This window comes from Diabrotica virgifera, chromosome 3 (genome assembly GCF_917563875.1).
Source record: "Diabrotica virgifera virgifera chromosome 3, PGI_DIABVI_V3a".
Taxonomy (NCBI): domain Eukaryota; kingdom Metazoa; phylum Arthropoda; class Insecta; order Coleoptera; family Chrysomelidae; genus Diabrotica; species Diabrotica virgifera.
The window spans coordinates 213,302,134-213,323,260 of record NC_065445.1 but is presented as its reverse complement, the minus strand read 5'-3'; the positions used below and the strand labels follow the sequence as shown (position 1 = coordinate 213,323,260).

General features: G+C 35.1%; 1 protein-coding gene across 1 annotated transcript in view; it reads right to left on the bottom strand.

Annotated features, from left to right (window-relative positions):
* LOC114328845 (obg-like ATPase 1) overlaps positions 1 to 21,127 on the bottom strand; it is a 286,804-nt gene that overhangs the window by 73,142 nt on the left and 192,535 nt on the right. The window contains exon 7 of the mRNA XM_050645847.1: positions 16,608 to 16,705. Coding sequence (XP_050501804.1) covers positions 16,608 to 16,705 — 98 coding nt within the window. The remainder of the gene's footprint in view (positions 1 to 16,607; positions 16,706 to 21,127) is intronic.

Sequence of the window (21,127 nt, the reverse complement as noted above, 5' to 3'; positions counted from 1 at the left end):
TAAATAATTACAATCACTGAATACATAGTTAGTGAAAAAATTATCATTTTAATTAACTAAAATAATAATTTAAGAAATTATAGGTACAAGTAACGTTTATCCAAGAACATTCAAAAGCTATCTGTTTAGTTAATGATGACATTGTCAAGTAGTAATGTTTACATATCCATACCAGTGAGAATTTTACTACACGTAATTTGCCGTGTAAAGATGAGAAAAAGTACGGATAGCCGTAAAATATTTGCGCCTATGCTCTTAAGTAGTTTATAAAAAAAAAGTCAAGAATCACTAATCAAGGCAGTTTTTCAACAAAAAATTGCAAATAACTCGAAAAGTGCATAACCCCTAAACCCCAGAAGACGTGCATGTGCATACCGGGATACAGGTCACCAGGTACCTCTTACAGTTTCGCCGAAGTGATATTCCTGTTTAGCGACCTCAAACCCATGAATATGGAAATCATTTCCATAATTATTTTCCGAGTTGTGAATTTTTATTTTTGAACACTTTGAGATGCACTTGTGAATTTTTATTTTTGAACACTTTGAGATGCACTTTGGAAAATGAATTTTGCGCCTACAAAACTGCAATTTTCATTTGTCCCTCATGACAAGTGGTCAAGAATTTTCATGAAGCTCTCCCGAATCAAATGCAAAAGGTTCCATAACGATTCGTCTTATTTTAAAAAGCTAAGAGGTCTGAGGTGTAATGCTTTATTTCCTCGTTTATACCTGAGGAGCGCACAAGCAAAAACAAACAAGTCGGCCAAATACAAATTTTCAGGAAATGAGAAAAACGTTTTTTTCCGCAAATCGCCAGGAAATTTTGACATTCCTGTCAAAATTTCTTGAAGAAAAAGTCAGGACTTCCTTACTGTAAGGAAATGTCATTTCCTTACTGTAAGGAAATGATATTTCCGTACAGTTGTTAGTGTTCTACATAAATGATAGAAAACACATTGCTATTAAAACCTTGTAAATTACCTTAATCATTAAATTTTCTTTATCTGGAGCTTCCTGGATAAATTTTTCAATTTCTTCCTTCGTTAAAATCTTAGATTTCTTTGCCCTATAACCTTGAGCTTGCCGTTTCAATAAAGAACGAAGTTTTGAGTATGTAGATATATCTACATTGTGTTTAAGTGCAAGAGTTGACTTCAGCATTGAATAATTGGCCCATAATGTTGAAGATTTCATCTTTAAACAAAGGTCTAGGAAGTATGCCATTACAACATTTTCTGAGAAAGAACTCGTATTTTTACTCATGCGATAATCCATAAAACGTCTGTATGCATTTTCGTACTTTTCTCTTGATTTCTTTGGCAATAATTCTAATGAAGCAGTATTCACTGCCTCAACCAGCTCTGGAGGAGTCCCAGGAATGGAAATTTCATCATCACTTATCATTTTACTTTCGAGAACACCAGCAATTAAATTTATAAGCGTCAAGTTTGACAATTCAACCTCAATACGTTTCCATAGTAACCCAAGTAATTTTATTAGGAATTTCAAAGCACCATTTATTTGGGAATAAAATTATCGCGTTTTTTTTAAATCAATCAATATCTGTCGAATTTTAAACGATTTGCGGAAAAATAGTATGTTTACCTCGTAGGAAAAGCCACATTCCTGGACTCTGTGTTGCTAAGTCTCGGCTTGCGCCTCGACTTAGCAATCTTCACAGTCGTCCAGGAATGTTAAGCTTTTCCTACCCGGTAAACAATGTACTATTATAATATTAGTCAACTGTTTCCAACGACAAAAAATGTTACTTGTGACAAATTATTCTAATATACAAGAATAACATAGCAGTTCAAATCGAAAAAATGTTATTTTAACTAGTTATTAAATATTTAATATTTGACATGTTTGGTTTTGACTGAATTCAGGAGACATGTTTGTTTTTGGTTGGATAGAAATATTTGGTTGTGTTTAAAGAAAGTGTTGAAATAAAATTATAGAGAACCAAAATTGACTTTATTGAATCACATTTTTTAAAATAACATTGAAAATAACTTGTTAGGTTTAAAAATTCACTTGCATTAGATCTATTAAAAAAATTAAAAATAGTTAAAAATTCGTATTGTTAAAAACATGTTTAGGCCGGGTCTACCCCAAAATCCTGACAGCCAAAATCCCGACAGCCACAATCCCGACGGCCAAAATCCCGACACGCCAGAATCCCGACAGGCCAAAATCCCGACGGGCCAGAATCCCGACAGGTTTGATAAGTTTCTTTTTAACATATAATTACATTTATTTCTTATTTTTTGTTTATGGCCATCTGTTTTTTTTTTATTTTTTGCTACTAAACAAAAGTATTTTCTTACTCTCTCCCATTCTAAGTCCAAAGTTATTAAATTTAGTAGAAGAATAAATTCTTTTAACCCTGAAATCACCGTCAATAACTTTAAATTACCGGTCGTTGACAATTGCAAAATATTAGGGCTGATATTTGATTCAAGATTAACCTGGAAACAACACATTCAGGAAACTAAAGGAGCGTGCCTTAAAAGGTTAAATATAATTAAAACACTATCACATTATCATTGGGGTGCGGATGAAACTACGTTACTAAAAGTTTACAGATCACTAATCCGCTCCAAGCTTGACTGTGGATGTTTCATCTATATGTCTGCATCTAAGTCAAACCTAAATTCACTAAATACAGTGCACACAACGGCTATCCGCTTATGTCTCGGAGCATTTCGTTCCAGTCCGGCAGAAAGTCTTTACTGTGAAGCTAATGAGCCTCCCCTATGGCTTAGACGGGAATACCTGCTTTCCTCCTATGCTGCTGCAATTTCTTCCAATCCCTCCAATCCAGTGTATCCTTTAATTACATCATTACATCAACCTCATAACAATGCTCCTTGTAACTTAATTATACATTCTTTTCCTCATCTTCTACAGCCGTTATTAAAAGATATAAATTTGTCTGAGACCAGAACTCTACCATTCTCCAATAATCCCTATTGGACCAACCTACTACCTCAGCATGATTTGTCCCTCACCAAATTTAACAAGGAAGATGTCAGTGTTAACACATTAAGAAATCTCTTCCTAGAACTCATAAACAAAAGTAAATATAACATAGTTCTTTACACTGACGCGTCAAAATCTGAAAGTGGAGCTGGATATTCTCTAACTACTCTTCAACAGCCTATCGAACACTGTAAAATTTCTCCTTGGTGTAGTATTCACACTGGCGAACTGCTAGCTATTTTGGGTGCTTTCAAACATGCTCAAAAATACCCAAACACACACATAGCCATATGTACTGATTCACTTTCATCTATACACTCCATCAATACTATAACCACCAACCATCCTCTTGTCCAAGATATTCATGACATTTATCAGCTTCTTATAAATCAAAATACAAAAGTCACTTTATTATGGGTACCATCCCATGTTGGCATTAGTGGTAACGAAAAAGCCGATTGCCTTGCCAAAAAAGCTGCATCATCGATGGATACCATACTTAATGTACAAATCTGCAATGATCTAAAGGCCAGACTGAAGAAGCACACTCTATCCACCTGGCAAACTCACTGGAATAAAATTACTTCAGTGCTGCATGAAATTAAGCCCTCAGTGAACTTATTTACCTGCCCTAGTTTATCTCGGAAAAACATGGCAATCGTACGAAGACTGCGTATAGGACATACCCGTCTAACTCATGGCTATTTGATGACATCATCTCCACTACCAAAATGTCAACACTGCAATACTACTCTGCGGATCAGACATATACTTAGTGACTGTCCTTTTTATGCCAAAGAACGCCAACAGCTTGATATTAGTCCTAACTTCAAAGATGTCCTCAACAGCACAGACCAAATCAACAAGGTTATCAAATTCCTCGAGAAGAATCAACTGTTAAACAAAATATAATTATTGTTAACTGATCTTTCTTTACTTATGTTATAATGTTAACTATATATTTATAATTTGTAATTCATAACATTACCCTGTAAACTGCAACTCGTGCTAATGACCATAGATGTCACATGCACGTTAATTTAAATAAAAAAAAAAAAAAAAAAAGTATTTTGTATTAAAAGTATTAAACAAAAGTCGGAATTTTTACTTATGCGAGGAGTGTTGCATGTCGGGATTTTGGCCTGTCGGGATTCTGGCGTTTCGGGATTCTGGTGTGTCGGTGTTTTGGCCGTCGGGATTTTGGCTGTCGGGATTTTGGCTGTCGGGATTTTGGTTGTCGGGATTTTGGGCGGCACCGGTTTAGGCCTATCGAAAATATTGTGTCCTTTTTTCCTACTTCCTTTCGAACCCTGATTAACAGTAATAAGACTTTCAGCATCAACTTCAATTTTATTTAGCTGAACTTTTTACTATAACTAAACTAAACTTTTCGTTAAAATTAATATGTATTAAACAAATTTCTACGGCAAAGTAACAACCACTATTAACCTTACTAAAGGTTTCTGCAGTCTGTTTGTGTCACGTGACTTAAATAGACGTTCCTGATTGGTTCAAGTCACATATTTGTTTCTGCTTGAGTTCAAGAGGAACACATGTTTGCTTTTGCATAGGTCTATGATTTTCTAAACACAAAATCAGTAAGAAATGTTTGTTTTTGATCGAGTTAAACGTTTGAAATATATTCTGTTAAGGCCGCTTAATGGAAATCACTGCTTACTTGATTTTTTTTGATTTGTGCATTTGTTTGTTTTTGCATGCGCGCTCCTCACCTATTGTATATGTTTTTGCTCTGATAACGTCTAATAAATTTCGCCTAGTTTGCTATTATGCTTATTTGACCTTGTCCACTTGGAATCAATACAATGCATTTATTTTCAAATCAATTCTCGTGAATAAAGCTATTTCTATTGTATTCTGCCCCACTTAATTGGTCTATTTTTATCCTGTAATTAAAAGTATTTTAAAAAACTGCATTTATTCTCTTAAACTCTCGAACTTATTACGTGATTTTGGGTTTGTTAATTGTTTTAAAACATAGTACATAATACTGAGAATTAATAAAACAACCAGAAATATTTGAAATAAACTAAAAACAACAACTAATCATCATACTTTTTTTTTCATTTTTAATTTTATGAACGTCTAAAGCTCTAAAGCATTCGCTAGGCTAGCTTCATATAAAACCAGTCGCCATAATGTTGAAACGAAATTGATTTGACTCCTGAAAACACTTCATTATCGATCTTTACAATTAGCTATTCAACATGCCCTTGTTAGATAGAAGTATTCGCAGCTACACATAAGTTGAATAGTCTGAGAGCTCATCTTTTAAACAACCAGAACAATTTTGTTTAGATTCTTTTAAATTTTCGTATTATAGCAGATATTGTTAAAGTTACATTACAGTCTTTCACTAGTTATGAGCTTTCCTCATGTATTTCAGAGACATTTACAGTTCTTCAAAACCAGTAATCTTCAATGACACAAAGTTTTAGGACCTTTTAAGTGGTCTGAAGAAGCAGAGATGCTGAAATAACGTTATAACACTCGTGCAGATACCAATTCACACACGGAAGGACCAACGAATGTCTACTGCTTATTTCCCACTTCAAGTTGTTAGCGTACAAAGGTTCCATCTACTTTGATGACCATAAACAAAAACGGTTTGATAGTACCGTTTTCTTTCCTTTGCTCTATAGGAAATTTGCAAAAGTTTACACGGTTCAGCAAAAACTTTGCGATAGCTTCTTATTCTACAGTACAGATGCAAATCCACTAATAGATGTTAGCAATCACATTTTCCATTAACTCTCTGTCTCTTGCAATTTGTATCAGATATTGTATGTCGTTAATCCCTGTTCATTGCCTACGTTTCGGAGCCAGGACATTTTCTTGCATCCCATTCCTCTCTAGCGTTCAATTTTACCTCGATTATAAGTTGGAGGAACTGGTATTTTTCATTTCGCATTATGTGACCTAGATACGTTGTTTTCCTTTTCTTGATAGTTTCGAAAAGTTGGCGCTCGTGATTGATTCTTTTAAAGACATCTACATTTGTGACTTTCGCCATCCATGGTATCTTTAGGATACGGCGATGACCACATTTAGAAAGCTTCTAATCTGTTTATATCCCTCGTTTTGAGTGTCCAGCCCTCTACGCCACATAGCAGCACCCACCATACGTAGCACTGAGTAAATCATAGTCTCAGTTGAAGATCGAACTCTGAACAAATCAGTACCTTCCTGAATTTTACGAAAGCTTGTCGAGCTTCTCAATGCGACATTTTAAAGTTTAAGTACCTGGGAACCTGGCTATTTGAAGACTGGAAGTCGGATATGGAAATTAAATGTCGGATAGAAAGGGCCAGGAGTGCATTCATGAAATTCAGAAACGTCTTTACGAACTCTGACTTTGACCTAAACCTAAGACTAAGATTCACAAAATGCTATATATGGTCGGTGCTCCTATATGGCATGGAAGGATGGACTTTAAAAATAAACACAATGAATACGCTAGAGGCATTTGAGATGTGGATCTATCGACGAATCCTTAAAGCTCCCTGCACCGCAAGAATAACAAACGAAGAAATCCTGAGAAGAATTGGTACAGAACGACAAGTGCTATGCACAATTAAACAGAGAAAAACGGCATACCTGGGGCACCTAATTAGAAATGAAAGATACCAGTTTCTGCAAACCTTAATGGAAGGAAAGATCGAAGGAAGAAGCGGATTGGGCAGGAAGAAAATGCCATGGCTCCGTAATGTCAAACAATGGACAGGACTAAAAAACATAGGAGACCTAATACATACTGCAAGGGATAGAGAAAAATGGTCAAACGTGATCGCGAACATCCATTAGTGGATTGCATAAGAAGAAGAAGAAGAAGAAGAAGAAGAAGAAGAAGAAGAAGAAGAAGAAGAAGAGTCCGATACTCAGTATTGAAAAATCCACGTTCCCAGATATTTAAATTTGCTCACTCTTTCAATGCACTTTGTATTCAGATGTTTGTTTCTTGAGATGATCATGATCATGAATTTGGTCTTTTTGGTATTAAACTCTAATCCCATTCGTTTACTGTAATCCCCGATTATAGTGATAAGTTTTTAAAATCGACTATGTTGCCAAAAATTAAGACACCATCATCAGCATATTATATTATGTTGTTGATCAATACTCCATTCACTTTGACTCCTATTTCTGCATTTTCCAAAGACTCTTGAAATATAGCTTCGGAATAAATATTAAATAAAAGATGAGAAAGCATACATCCCTGTCGAACACCTCTTCTTGTATGTAAGGGTTTGAATATAGAATTTTTCTATTTTATAGAAGTCTATTTTTAATTGTGCCGTTTGATATCAGTACAAGTCTTCAATGCATCTTATTTCTTTTTGGTCTAAATCAACTTTCTTTACGATCTGCAATAACTTGTGGTGTTGGACACGATCAAACGCTTTTTCGTAATCCTAAAAGAATAGGAACACGTCCTTCCTCTGATCGTAACAATTTTGGACCAGCACCTGTGTTGCTACTATTGCTTCTCTTGTTCCTAAACCTTACCTAAACCCGAACTGAGAATCACTGATGTCCCATTCACATTTTTTGTATAATATTTGATGTAGTATTTTTAAGAATATCTTTAAAGTGTGACTCATCAGGCTAATGAGTCTGTGATCCTCACATCTTTTTGCATTGACTTTCTTGGGTAAGAGAATAAAGGCAGAACGTAACCACTGTTGAGGATAGCAACCAGTTTTATAAATAGGATTAAATATTTTATGCAGTGCTGAAATTCCCCTTTAATCCAGTAGTTTGAGTATTTCTGAAAGGATTTTATCTGGTCCAGGTGCCTTATTGATTTTAGAATTTAATATTGCCTTTTCTATCTCCTCTTTACTGATTGAAGGGCCAGTCAGCTGGTCGTCTGTATAAACTTCACTCATGGGTCTTTCGTCATGGAAGAGCTCCTGGATATAGTTTTCCAATATATCAATTTTCTCCTTTTCACCCAGCACTATCTGGTTATCCTAATTAACTATTGTAGTTGGTCTTCGTTTTCTGTATATTTCAGCAGTCTCCTTAAGCTTTTTGTGTAAATTACGGTCGTCATGCTGTCGTTGTCAATGTTCTAAATCGATACATTGTTGCTTAAGCCATTAATTTTTTGCTATTCTTATCTTTGCTTTTATAAATATTGCTGCCATCTTAGTCATTCTTGAGTCTTCGTCGTTCATCCATTGGTAACAGTAACAGTATTTCTTCTGTCATCCATTTTGCTTCTTGTTCTTTGGTTTGTACCCTAAGTTGTTTTTCATGATGTCTGTTGCAGCACTTGTAATCGTATTCCATGTTGGTGTTAGATCTTCGGCAATATTTGTCGTCAATATTTGAATGTATGTGTTTATTTCATTGCTTATTTCTGCTTGTATCATTGGGTCTTTTAGTTTATCCAATGCTATCTGTTGTTGAGTTTCTTGCATGAAAGAGAGATCTTTAAGACTGCCACTAATAGTCCGTGGTCAGAAGGCACATCTGCTCCAGGAGATGTGCAAGCTTTTTTGGACAGTTGTGCAGAATCTACCGTTGATGAGAATGAAATCTATCTGATTTCTTATTATGTTCTGAGTTCTATGGCTGGAGATTTCCAAGTATAAAGGCGACGGGGGTGGAGTTGGAACCATGTGTTTTCTTCCTGACAAAATTGTATAAGTCGGTCGCCCCTTTCGTTTCTTGTTCCAAGACCACAAGGTCCAATTACGTCTTCAAAGCTGCCCTTCAAAAATTTCCTATTTTGGAATTAAAATTTCCCATAATTATGTTGACATGATGTTTCTTTGTCAATATGGTTTTACTAAGGCTGCGCGGTCGAAATATGGTAGAAACTCTTCTCATCAATCTTTTAGTTATCATAATCCCGACGCCTTTTCTATGATCGCGGTCATCATTGCCTGAGTAAAAGAATGTTCCGCTTTCTGTAGTGCATTTACCGGATTCAGGCCACCAGGTTTCTTAAATCCTCTAATGGAGAACATTAACAACTGGATTTGGAACAGAAAAGTAGAATCGAATGACAACCTAAGCAGAATGAAAACAAATAGAGCAGTAAGGACGGCGAGAGACGGTTCCCCAACGACCTGTAGGAAGAACCACGAAAACGATAGAACGTTAACTTACTGGAGGCACATTAAAAAAACCGATAGAGTCGTGCCTACACAAACACAAGAAGAAGAAGATATATAGAGCTGTAAATAAATAATATGAATTTTATTATTTTGTAAAACAGCAACTAGTCTCAACCACTCAGCTCTCGTACTATAGATGTGTGACCATCAAAAACATCATCCATCAAGATAATTAAGTCCTCCACACATGATGTTATCGCCTGCTCATCTCAAGTGTGTTCAGTGTGTAGTGCAAAGCCCGAAGCTCACGTGACTTACCGGTGTTGAATAGTAAATTAAGAGCGATTGATAGTGTCGAAGCGTAAATCGGAGGCGGTCAGATCAAAGTCAATCAGGGTCCATTATGGTTCCGATCCGTACACGGTACTACGACGGGAACGGGATAAGGGTTAGTGTGTGTGTTGTAGCGATGGATAATTAGGTGAGCTTCCTGTTCTTGTTGTCGAGTATTGTGTTATGGCGTTCGACCGACTTTGTGACCTGTTAACTTGAATGTACCTACAACCTACAACTATGTCGACGGTTACATGCAATTTTCATAACTCTCCAACATTCAGTTCTCTCTATTTTGCTAATAACAAATCTAAAATACAGTGGAACCTCGATAACTCGGATTAATCGGGACACGGCCGATCCGGGTTATCGAAAATCCGGATTAGCCGGAGAATATGGTAAAAATTAATAAAATACGGTATACTTGCCGATACACTCCGTTATAATTGAAATAACATGAAATATATATATATATATATATATATATATATATATATATATATATATATATATATATATATATATATATGCACAGTACCTACACATCTAAATTATTAAAAACACGCAAACACAAACCTAAGCAAAAGGAAGCAAACAATCCAAGACTGTACTACACACAATACAGTCACAATCGGAACGATGTTATGAACAGTGAAAACTAAGACCATTGTTTAAAAAATAATTTTTTAAATAGTTTTTTAGTCTTTTTTAAATAATGCTAAGACAGTTTGAAATAAATAAAGAAATAACAGGTGCCTGTTGTTGCCGATAAATCCGAGACAATGATCGTCGCTCTGCCGCCGCCGCCGTGTGCCATGAGTCATTTTTACTATCGTATACATAGTTCAAATTACACAAATATACATTATCTCTCAAATATTATATTACATAATATCCCTTGCAAGATAATTCGGATGGAATTCCCCAGATTAAGAAACTGGGCCGATATCAAGCACAAAATAATCTGGGAAATTCCGTCCGAATTATCTTGCAACGAATAGTAAATTTTTATTGTTGAAATGTTTGTCTGATGAAAATCGGTCCGGGTTAGCCGGACTTCCAGGTTATCGGGGGCAGACTTATCGGGGTTCCACTGTATAAAGATTCTAGGTGCACAGCATTGTGCACCTAGAATCAGCATATCTGAAGTTGTATTTATTTATTTATCGAATTCTGTTCAATCCTCTTCTGTGTTTTTACTTCACAGTTTCACTTGTAACTGTAATTTCATAGAGGTTTATGACGTACCTTTTTTTTTGATTGCCGTAAATTTTCATTGGGAGTGTCAGAAAACTAGTAAATTGCGAGGATTATATCTTTAATGTCTAGATATTTTATAAGAGACTGTAGTTGTGTTAAATCTTGTGTATATGTCCCTCAAATCGGTCTGAGCGAGATGAAAGAAAAGCTTTATATAATTAATTAGAAGACATACTGAGTGATATTTCATCAGAGGAGAGAGTAATAATAAGTGATTTTTTTTTCACATTTGGGTCAATCCAAGAAAGAATATGAAGCAATATAATACATGGGTGATTCCGCTTTGGAACTAGAAATGCATGGATGACTACGCTTTGGATCTGGAGATTATAATGTTGGAGTTGGCAAAAGTTGACAACTACTTTACACGCAAAAACAGACAAAATCACTTCAAACTATACTATTTTCATGGCAAAAAAAAGACAATATACGTGAAGTGGCTTATGCTGGACGTCGAAAGAAACAAACAGGTAAGCTAAACTCAACTAGTATAATATGGCCAGTATTATTAGCGATATTGCTATCAGAAAGAGGGGAGATGCATGCAGTGCAAGGAACCTAGTGGTGTGTTGTGTGACAACAAAAGATTCCAACGAAACTGAAGGGAAAATTGTATAGAACCAGCTGTGATCTACAGAACTGAATCTTTGGCAGTTAAAAAGAAAGAGGGACAACAAACATGTAGCAGACATGAGAATTCTTAGATGAATGAGAAAATAAAAAAAAATTAAGAACGAATATATGCTAGGGGTGGCACCAAAATGAGAGAGTATAGGTTAATATTGTTAGGTCATATTTAACGCCAAAACATTAATCACTCAATACGAAGAATCTGATGATCTGCAGAGTCCTTGAATGAGTAGGAGAGGAAGACCAAAGAACACCTGGGGGAGATGCTTAGACAGGATATGCCAGTAAAGGGGATTGCTATTGATATGGACCAAGATAATGTAATGATTGGTCTCTAGCTACGCATTCAGTTCGCGGGCAGAAACCGAGCGCGCATCGATATCCACGCAGTCCCACTAAGCTTCCACCCTTAGCGATGGATGCCAGGAGAAGGGTCGCCGAAATTGTATTTAATAGAGAGCGAAGCAACAGAAAATCAGTTCCACCCAGCGTACTGAGCTGAAAAGAACTCATTGGGACCAGGAATTGTGTTGGGAACAACCGGAGTTTTGCAGCGCATTGAGCTTCATGTCCATGAACCTAGCAGAGCAAGGTAAGCAGAATGGAATCAGACCAAGTGCATAATTAGGTGCTAATTAAGTACCCCAATCGCGAATTTAGTGCTCCTTTTTTTTTAAATTATGACGTGTTCTGCCAGGTACATATGAACTCAGCAGAGCACAACCATAAAAAACATCAAATCGAAAAGTGACCAAGCTTATAATTAAGTACTAATTAGGTGCTAATTTAGTACCCCAATCGCGAATTTAGTGCTCCTTTATTTTTTAAGTTATGACATGTTCTGCCAGGTACATATGAACTCAGCAGAGCACAACCATAAAAAACATCAAACCTAAAAGTGACCAAGCTTATAATTAAGTACTAATTAGGTGCTAATTTAGTACCCCAATCGCGAATTTAGTGCTCCTTTTTTTTAAATTATGACGTGTTCTGCCAGGTACATATGAACTCAGCAGAGCACAACCATAAAAAACATCAAATCGAAAAGTGACCAAGCTTATAATTAAGTACTAATTAGGTGCTAATTTAGTACCACAATCGCGAATTTAGTGCTCTTTTTTTTTAAATTATGACGTGTTCTGCCGGGTACATATGAACTCAGCAGAGCACAACCATAAAAAACATCAAATCGAAAAGTGACCAAGCTTATAATTAAGTACTAATTAGGTGCTAATTTAGTACCCCAATCGCGAATTTAGTGCTCCTTTTTTTTAAACTATGACGTGTTCTGCCAGGTACATATGAACTCAGCAGAGCACAACCATAAAAAACATAAAATCGAAAAGTGACCAAGCATATAATTAAGTACTAATTAGGTGCTAATTTAGTACCACAATCGCGAATTTAGTGCTCTTTTTTTTTAAATTATGACGTGTTCTGCCAGGTACATATGAACTCAGCAGAGCACAACCATAAAAAACATCAAATCGAAAAGTGACCAAGCTTATAATTAAGTACTAATTAGGTGCTAATTTAGTACCCCAATCGCGAATTTAGTGCTCCTTTTTTTTAAATTATGACGTGTTCTGCCAGGTACATATGAACTCAGCAGAGCACAACCATAAAAAACATCAAATCGAAAAGTGACCAAGCTTATAATTAAGTACTAATTAGGTGCTAATTTAGTACCACAATCGCGAATTTAGTGCTCTTTTTTTTTAAATTATGACGTGTTCTGCCGGGTACATATGAACTCAGCAGAGCACAACCATAAAAAACATCAAATCGAAAAGTGACCAAGCTTATAATTAAGTACTAATTAGGTGCTAATTTAGTACCCCAATCGCGAATTTAGTGCTCCTTTTTTTTAAACTATGACGTGTTCTGCCAGGTACATATGAACTCAGCAGAGCACAACCATAAAAAACATAAAATCGAAAAGTGACCAAGCATATAATTAAGTACTAATTAGGTGCTAATTTAGTACCACAATCGCGAATTTAGTGCTCTTTTTTTTTAAATTATGACGTGTTCTGCCAGGTACATATGAACTCAGCAGAGCACAACCATAAAAAACATCAAATCGAAAAGTGACCAAGCTTATAATTAAGTACTAATTAGGTGCTAATTTAGTACCCCAATCGCGAATTTAGTGCTCCTTTATTTTTTAAGTTATGACATGTTCTGCCAGGTACATATGAACTCAGCAGAGCACAACCATAAAAAACATCAAACCTAAAAGTGACCAAGCTTATAATTAAGTACTAATTAGGTGCTAATTTAGTACCCCAATCGCGAATTTAGTGCTCCTTTTTTTTAAATTATGACGTGTTCTGCCAGGTACATATGAACTCAGCAGAGCACAACCATAAAAAACATCAAATCGAAAAGTGACCAAGCTTATAATTAAGTACTAATTAGGTGCTAATTTAGTACCACAATCGCGAATTTAGTGCTCTTTTTTTTTAAATTATGACGTGTTCTGCCGGGTACATATGAACTCAGCAGAGCACAACCATAAAAAACATCAAATCGAAAAGTGACCAAGCTTATAATTAAGTACTAATTAGGTGCTAATTTAGTACCCCAATCGCGAATTTAGTGCTCCTTTTTTTTAAACTATGACGTGTTCTGCCAGGTACATATGAACTCAGCAGAGCACAACCATAAAAAACATAAAATCGAAAAGTGACCAAGCATATAATTAAGTACTAATTAGGTGCTAATTTAGTACCACAATCGCGAATTTAGTGCTCTTTTTTTTTAAATTATGACGTGTTCTGCCAGGTACATATGAACTCAGCAGAGCACAACCATAAAAAACATCAAATCGAAAAGTGACCAAGCTTATAATTAAGTACTAATTAGGTGCTAATTTAGTACCCCAATCGCGAATTTAGTGCTCCTTTTTTTTTAAATTATGACGTGTTCTGCCAGGTACATATGAACTCAGCAGAGCACAACCATAAAAAACATCAAATCGAAAAGTGACCAAGCTTATAATTAAGTACTAATTAGGTGCTAATTTAGTACCCCAATCGCGAATTTAGTGCTCTTTTTTTTAAATTATGACGTGTTCTGCCAGGTACATATGAACTCAGCAGAGCACAACCATAAAAACATCAAATCGAAAAGTGACCAAGCTTATAATTAAGTACTAATTAGGTGCTAATTTAGTACCCCAATCACGAATTTAGTGCTCCTTTATTTTTTAAGTTATGACATGTTCTGCCAGGTACATATGAACTCAGCAGAGCACAACCATAAAAAACATCAAATCGAAAAGTGACCAAGCTTATAATTAAGCACTAATTAGGTGCTAATTTAGTACCCCAAACGTGAATTTAGAGGTCCTAAATAAAAGAGCACTAAATTCGCGATTGGGGTACTAAATTAGCACCTAATTAGTACTTAATTATAAGCTTGGTCACTTTTCGATTTGATGTTTTTTATGGTTGTGCTCTGCTGAGTTCATATGTACCTGGCAGAACACGTCATAATTTAAAAAAAAGGAGCACTAAATTCGCGATTGGGGTACTAAATTAGCACCTAATTAGTACTTAATTATAAGCTTGGTCACTTTTCGATTTGATGTTTTTTATGGTTGTGCTCTGCTGAGTTCATATGTACCTGGCAGAACACGTCATAATTTAAAAAAAAGGAGCACTAAATTCGCGATTGGGGTACTTAGTTAGCACCTAATTAGTGCTTAATTATAAGCTTGGTCACTTTTCGATTTGATGTTTTTTATGGTTGTGCTCTGCTGAGTTCATATGTACCTGGCAGAACATGTCATAACTTAAAAAATAAAGGAGCACTAAATTCGCGATTGGGGTACTAAATTAGCACCTAATTAGTACTTAATTATAAGCTTGGTCACTTTTCGATTTGATGTTTTTTATGGTTGTGCTCTGCTGAGTTCATATGTACCTGGCAGAACACGTCATAATTTAAAAAAAAGGAGCACTAAATTCGCGATTGGGGTACTAAATTAGCACCTAATTAGTACTTAATTATAAGCTTGGTCACTTTTCGATTTGATGTTTTTTATGGTTGTGCTCTGCTGAGTTCATATGTACCTGGCAGAACACGTCATAATTTAAAAAAAAGGAGCACTAAATTCGCGATTGGGGTACTTAGTTAGCACCTAATTAGTGCTTAATTATAAGCTTGGTCACTTTTCGATTTGATGTTTTTTATGGTTGTGCTCTGCTGAGTTCATATGTACCTGGCAGAACATGTCATAACTTAAAAAATAAAGGAGCACTAAATTCGCGATTGGGGTACTAAATTAGCACCTAATTAGTACTTAATTATAAGCTTGGTCACTTTTCGATTTGATGTTTTTTATGGTTGTGCTCTGCTGAGTTCATATGTACCTGGCAGAACACGTCATAATTTAAAAAAAAGGAGCACTAAATTCGCGATTGGGGTACTTAGTTAGCACCTAATTAGTGCTTAATTATAAGCTTGGTCACTTTTCGATTTGATGTTTTTTATGGTTGTGCTCTGCTGAGTTCATATGTACCTGGCAGAACATGTCATAACTTAAAAAATAAAGGAGCACTAAATTCGCGATTGGGGTACTAAATTAGCACCTAATTAGTACTTAATTATAAGCTTGGTCACTTTTCGATTTGATGTTTTTTATGGTTGTGCTCTGCTGAGTTCATATGTACCTGGCAGAACACGTCATAATTTAAAAAAAAAAGGAGCACTAAATTCGCGATTGGGGTACTTAATTAGCACCTAATTAGCACCTAATTATGCACTTGGTCTGATTCCATTCTGCTAACCTTGCTCTGCTAGGTTCATGGACATTTGAGCTTCTAGACTCCCAGGTTAACTAACGCAATGACTTGGGGTGCGACGCATAGAGTCGAAGCCTGCCACCGGGCGATTCTGCATTGAAGGATTGCTTCGCTGGTGATCACGTAGGGAGCGATCGCCCGTCTCCAGTCGGGAATCTAGTCGTTATATGAATTTGTGTGTAGTATTAATATTTTGATTCCGTATTAAGGAATAGCGTGATTGCTTCTTATGGTATAATAACATTGTTTGCATTTTGATGGTAGTAAATACAATTTAGTTTTCCTTTTACAGACAACCGCCAAGGGGGTTTTCTTCGGGGGGCGGAACGAAAACCAGAATATTGTTTTATTTTATTATTTTTTGATTTTATTTTGCATTGAAAGTTGAAAGAAAAAGAATATATATTTTATTTTGATTGAACCGTGTTTTACTGAGTCTGTTGTCCGAAAGAACTACCCGTTACAATAAAAACTTATGGAGAAATGGAAAAGCAAAATCTCACCATTTGTTCTTTTTCTTGATGTAGTCCTTTTCAGAGAGGTTCACTAGGTACATTGCTGGTTTTGATGTTAAAAACAGATATTTGTTCAATATCTCAATCTGCAATAAAAAAATCATTGGAAGTTATAAACACTGTATATGGCTTTTCTGAAAAGATACATTGCTTTTAGACTACATAGTACAATCGAAAAAAAAAAAAAAAGAATTTAATTGAGATAGAACGTGGAATCACATAAATATATTAGTCATGTCGCCAGTGGGGGTACAACGGCCTTCTTAATTCAGATGGACTTCTCAAGTTTTTTTTTTATGTATTTTGACCCGTAGAACACGAATTTTTTGGGTCACAGTCGATCCGGATGTCGATAAGATTGTTATACACAAAGAACTTGAGGAATCACGTAACAGCGATTATTCGCAAAACAAAACATTTTTTGTATTTTTTGGGTCATTCTAAGCAAAAAATGTTTTTACAAGTTTTTTCCTAGGATGCATAGTTTTCGACATAAATGCGGTTGAACTTTCAAAAAATCGAAAAATTGCAATTTTTGAACCCGAATAATTTTTGATTGAAAACTAAATTAGCAATTCTACTTACTGCATTTGAAAGGTAAAGTCAAATATTCTATCGGTTTTGATTACTTTCGTTGCTAAAAATTAATTTTTTTATTGTTAAACAAAGCTATAAACACATAGTCATTGAATGATGTTTTCAATGCATTTCTCATTTGAAATCGAACGAGTAGGCGCGCATACAGCAATTTCTACGTAGATTACGTACATTAAAACGCATGCATTGGGCAGGGGAAACACTATGTGTTTATGGCTTTGTTTAACAAATAAAAACTTCATTTTTAGCAATGCAAATAATCAAAACCGACAGAATTTAACTTGAATTTTCAAGTGCGGTAAGCAGAATTGCTATTTTATTTTTAAATCAAAAGTTATTCGGGTTCAAAAATTGCACATTTTCAATTTTTTGAAAGTTCAACCGCGTTTATCTCGAAAACTATGCATCCTACGAAAAAACTTGTAAGACCATTTTTTGCTGAGAATCACCCAAAGAATACAAAAAACTGTTTTGTTTTGCGAAAAATAGCTGTTATGTAATTCCTCAAGTTCTTTGTTTATAACAATCTTATCGACATCCAGATCAATTGTTACCCAAAAAATTCGTGTTCTACGGGTCAAAATACATAAAAAAACTTGGGTAAATCCATCTGAATTAAGGAGGCCATTGTACCCCCTGGCGACAGGACTATATGGCTCGGTAGTAGTCTAGTCACCATGCTCAATCATGGTTTGACATTTTTAATATACAGTTCGGTTAGGCCTATATACAGGGTGTAACAAAAATACAGGTCATAAATTAAATCACATATCCTGGGACCAAAAATAGTTCAATTGAACCTAACTTACCTTAGTCCAAATGAGCACACAAAAAAAGTTACAAGAAAAAAATCGACTTTTTCCGATATATCGAAAACTATTAGAGATTTTTTAATGAAAATTGACACGTGGCATTCTTATGGCAGGAACATTTTAAAAATAAATTATAGTTAAATTTGTGCACACCATAAAAATTTTATGGGGGTTTGTTCCCTTAAACCCTTCCAAACTTTTTTGTACGTTCCAATTAAATTATTATTGTAGTACCATGAGTTAAACACAATGTTTATAAAACTTTTTTGCCTCTTAGTACTTTTTGGAAAAGCTAGTTTTTATCGAGATATTTTGAATATTTGTCAAATCCACCACATATTTTTGTATACTGTTACGTACGTTTGTAGAGACCTGGTAATAATATTATTATGAATTTTTTTTTATAAATTACAGTTTGAGGTATATTTTGAACCATATTAGAAAAGAAGCCACATCGGAAAAATACTAAGAGGCAAAAAAGTTTTAAAAACATCCTGTTTAACTAATGGTACCGCAATAATAGTTTAATTGGAACGTACACAAACATTTGGGGGGTTTAAAGGCACAGAACCCCATACAATTTTTATGTAAACATATTAAAAAAGAAGCCGCATCTCGATTAAAACTGGTTTATCGAAAAAATATTAAGAGGCAAAAAAGTTTTAAAACATTATGTTTAACTTATAGTACCACGATAATAATTTAATTGGAACGTACAAAAAAGTTTGGGGGGGGGGGTTTAAGGGAACAAAACCCCCATAAAAATTTTTATGGGGTGCACAAATTTAACTATAATTTATTTTTAAAATGTTGCTGCCATAAGAATACCACGTGTCCATTTTCATTAAAAAATCTAAAATAGTTTTCGATATATCGGAAAAAATCGAGTTTAACGTGTAACTTTGAAGGGCTGTAACTTTTTTTGTGTGCATATTTGTACTAAGGTAAGTTAGGTTCAGTCGAACTATTTTTGGTCCCAGAATATGTAATTTAATTTATGACCTGTATTTTGTTAAACCCTGTATATCTTACTATTAGTTAGTAGTTCGGTTAGACCTAAATATCCTTGGTTAAAAATTAAATTAAATAAAAATGGTATTTGACAATTATTAACTACCTAATATTATTTCTATATAAATATAGCCCCAAACTATCTTCTCAGAATATAAAAAACGATATATATCTACACGAAAAATGAGAAAAACGAAATGTTTCGAAACTGAATTTATTAACATTCTTAATTACCTATCTACAAAAAATTAACTTATGGAAAAAATAATAACATCACACCTCCTTTGTTCCCGAGGCATGAGTCTCGTCTTGGCATTGAAAGAATAACATTGTCAATCGCTTAGTAAGAGTTGTCAATTGTCACATTCAGGAAACGAAAAAGTGACGGAGCGCAACTGTTGAAAATTTGTTCTCTGAATGTGGCGTTACTTGCGGAACGTCTTACGGAACAGTCGCCATGACAGTGAGCTCATTTTAATTCCGATATCTCCGTCCAATATATGCTACGTTTGTGAATTTGTTAATAGACTTGTTGAAAGATGACGTCAAGTACTAATTATCAATTATTGGAAAATAGCGCAGACGGTAAACAATCCATGGTCTTTGACCATGATTATGAAGTAATAAACAATTTATTGTGAAGAGGCAAATATACAGAGTGTCCCAAAAGTAGTGGAACGGTCGAATATCTCGCGAACTAAACATCGGATCAAAAAACTGAAAAATACTTGTTCAATAATTTTCAAAAATCTATCCAATGACACCAAACACCAACCCCCACTACACCCCCTGGAGGTGGGGTGGAGGGTAACTTTAAAATCTCAAATGGAAACCCCTAGGTTTTCTTGCAGATTTGGATTCGTTACGTAAAAGTAAGCAACTTTTATTTAAGACATTTTTTCGAACTGTAGATAGATGGCGCTATAATTGAGAAAAACGATTTATCCTGATACCATAGGTAAATTATAGAAACGGTCTAATATCTCGAGAAATACACTTCCAAATGAGAAACCAAAAAAAAGGTTTGTAATACTTTACGAAAACCTATCGAATAACGCTAAACATGACCCTGTAACCCACCCCCTGGAGGTGGGGTGGGGGGTAACATTAAAATCTTAAATAGCAACCCCCACTTTTTATTACAGATTCGGATTCGTCATGAAAAACTAAGCAACATTTATTCGAAACATTTTTTAGAATTGTTGATAGATGGCGCTTTAATTGGAAAATATGATTTATTAGCGCCATCTATCAGCAATTTTAAAAAATGTTTCGAATAAATATAGCTTAATTTTTCATGACGAATTCGAATCTGCAATAAAAAGTGGGGGTTGCTATTTAAGATTTTAAATTTACCCCCACCCCGTCTCCAGGGGGTGGGTTGGAGGGTAATTTTTGGTGTTTATCGATAGGTTTTCGAAAAATATTAAAAACGTGTTTTTTTGGTTTCTCATTTGGAAGTGTATTTCTCGATATATTAGACCGTTTCTATAATTTACCTATGGTATCAGGATAAATCGTTTTTCCCAATTATAGCGCCATCTATCCACAGTTCGAAAAAATGTCTTGAATAAAAGTTGCTTACTTTTACGTAACGAATCCAAATCTGCAAGAAAATCTAGGGGTTTCCATTTGAGATTTTAAAGTTACCCCCCACCCCACCTCCATGGGGTGTAGTGGGGGTTGGTATTTGGTGTCATTGGATAGATTTTTGAAAATGATTGAACACGTATTTTTCAGTTTTTCGATCCGATGTTTAGTTCGCGAAATATTCGACCGTTCCACTACTTTTGGGACACCCTATATAACCTCACATATAACAGAAAGTGGTAGGCTGTCACGAATTTAGGGAGCGGATCGTTCACAAGACAAACCACAACTGTTACCGCTCCATCGAGACCTGCTCCCTCACTTTTCCGTCTCCTAAATGCTACCAATATGTTGATAGAAATGTGGGAAATGTGGGCAATAGAAAAAGCTATAAACAACTGTAGAATAGATTCCAGATACAGAATGCTAATACATAATATACAGTGCTAGTCAAAAGTCCGTACCCCCCCTCTTATCTTTTGAACGGTTATACGTACA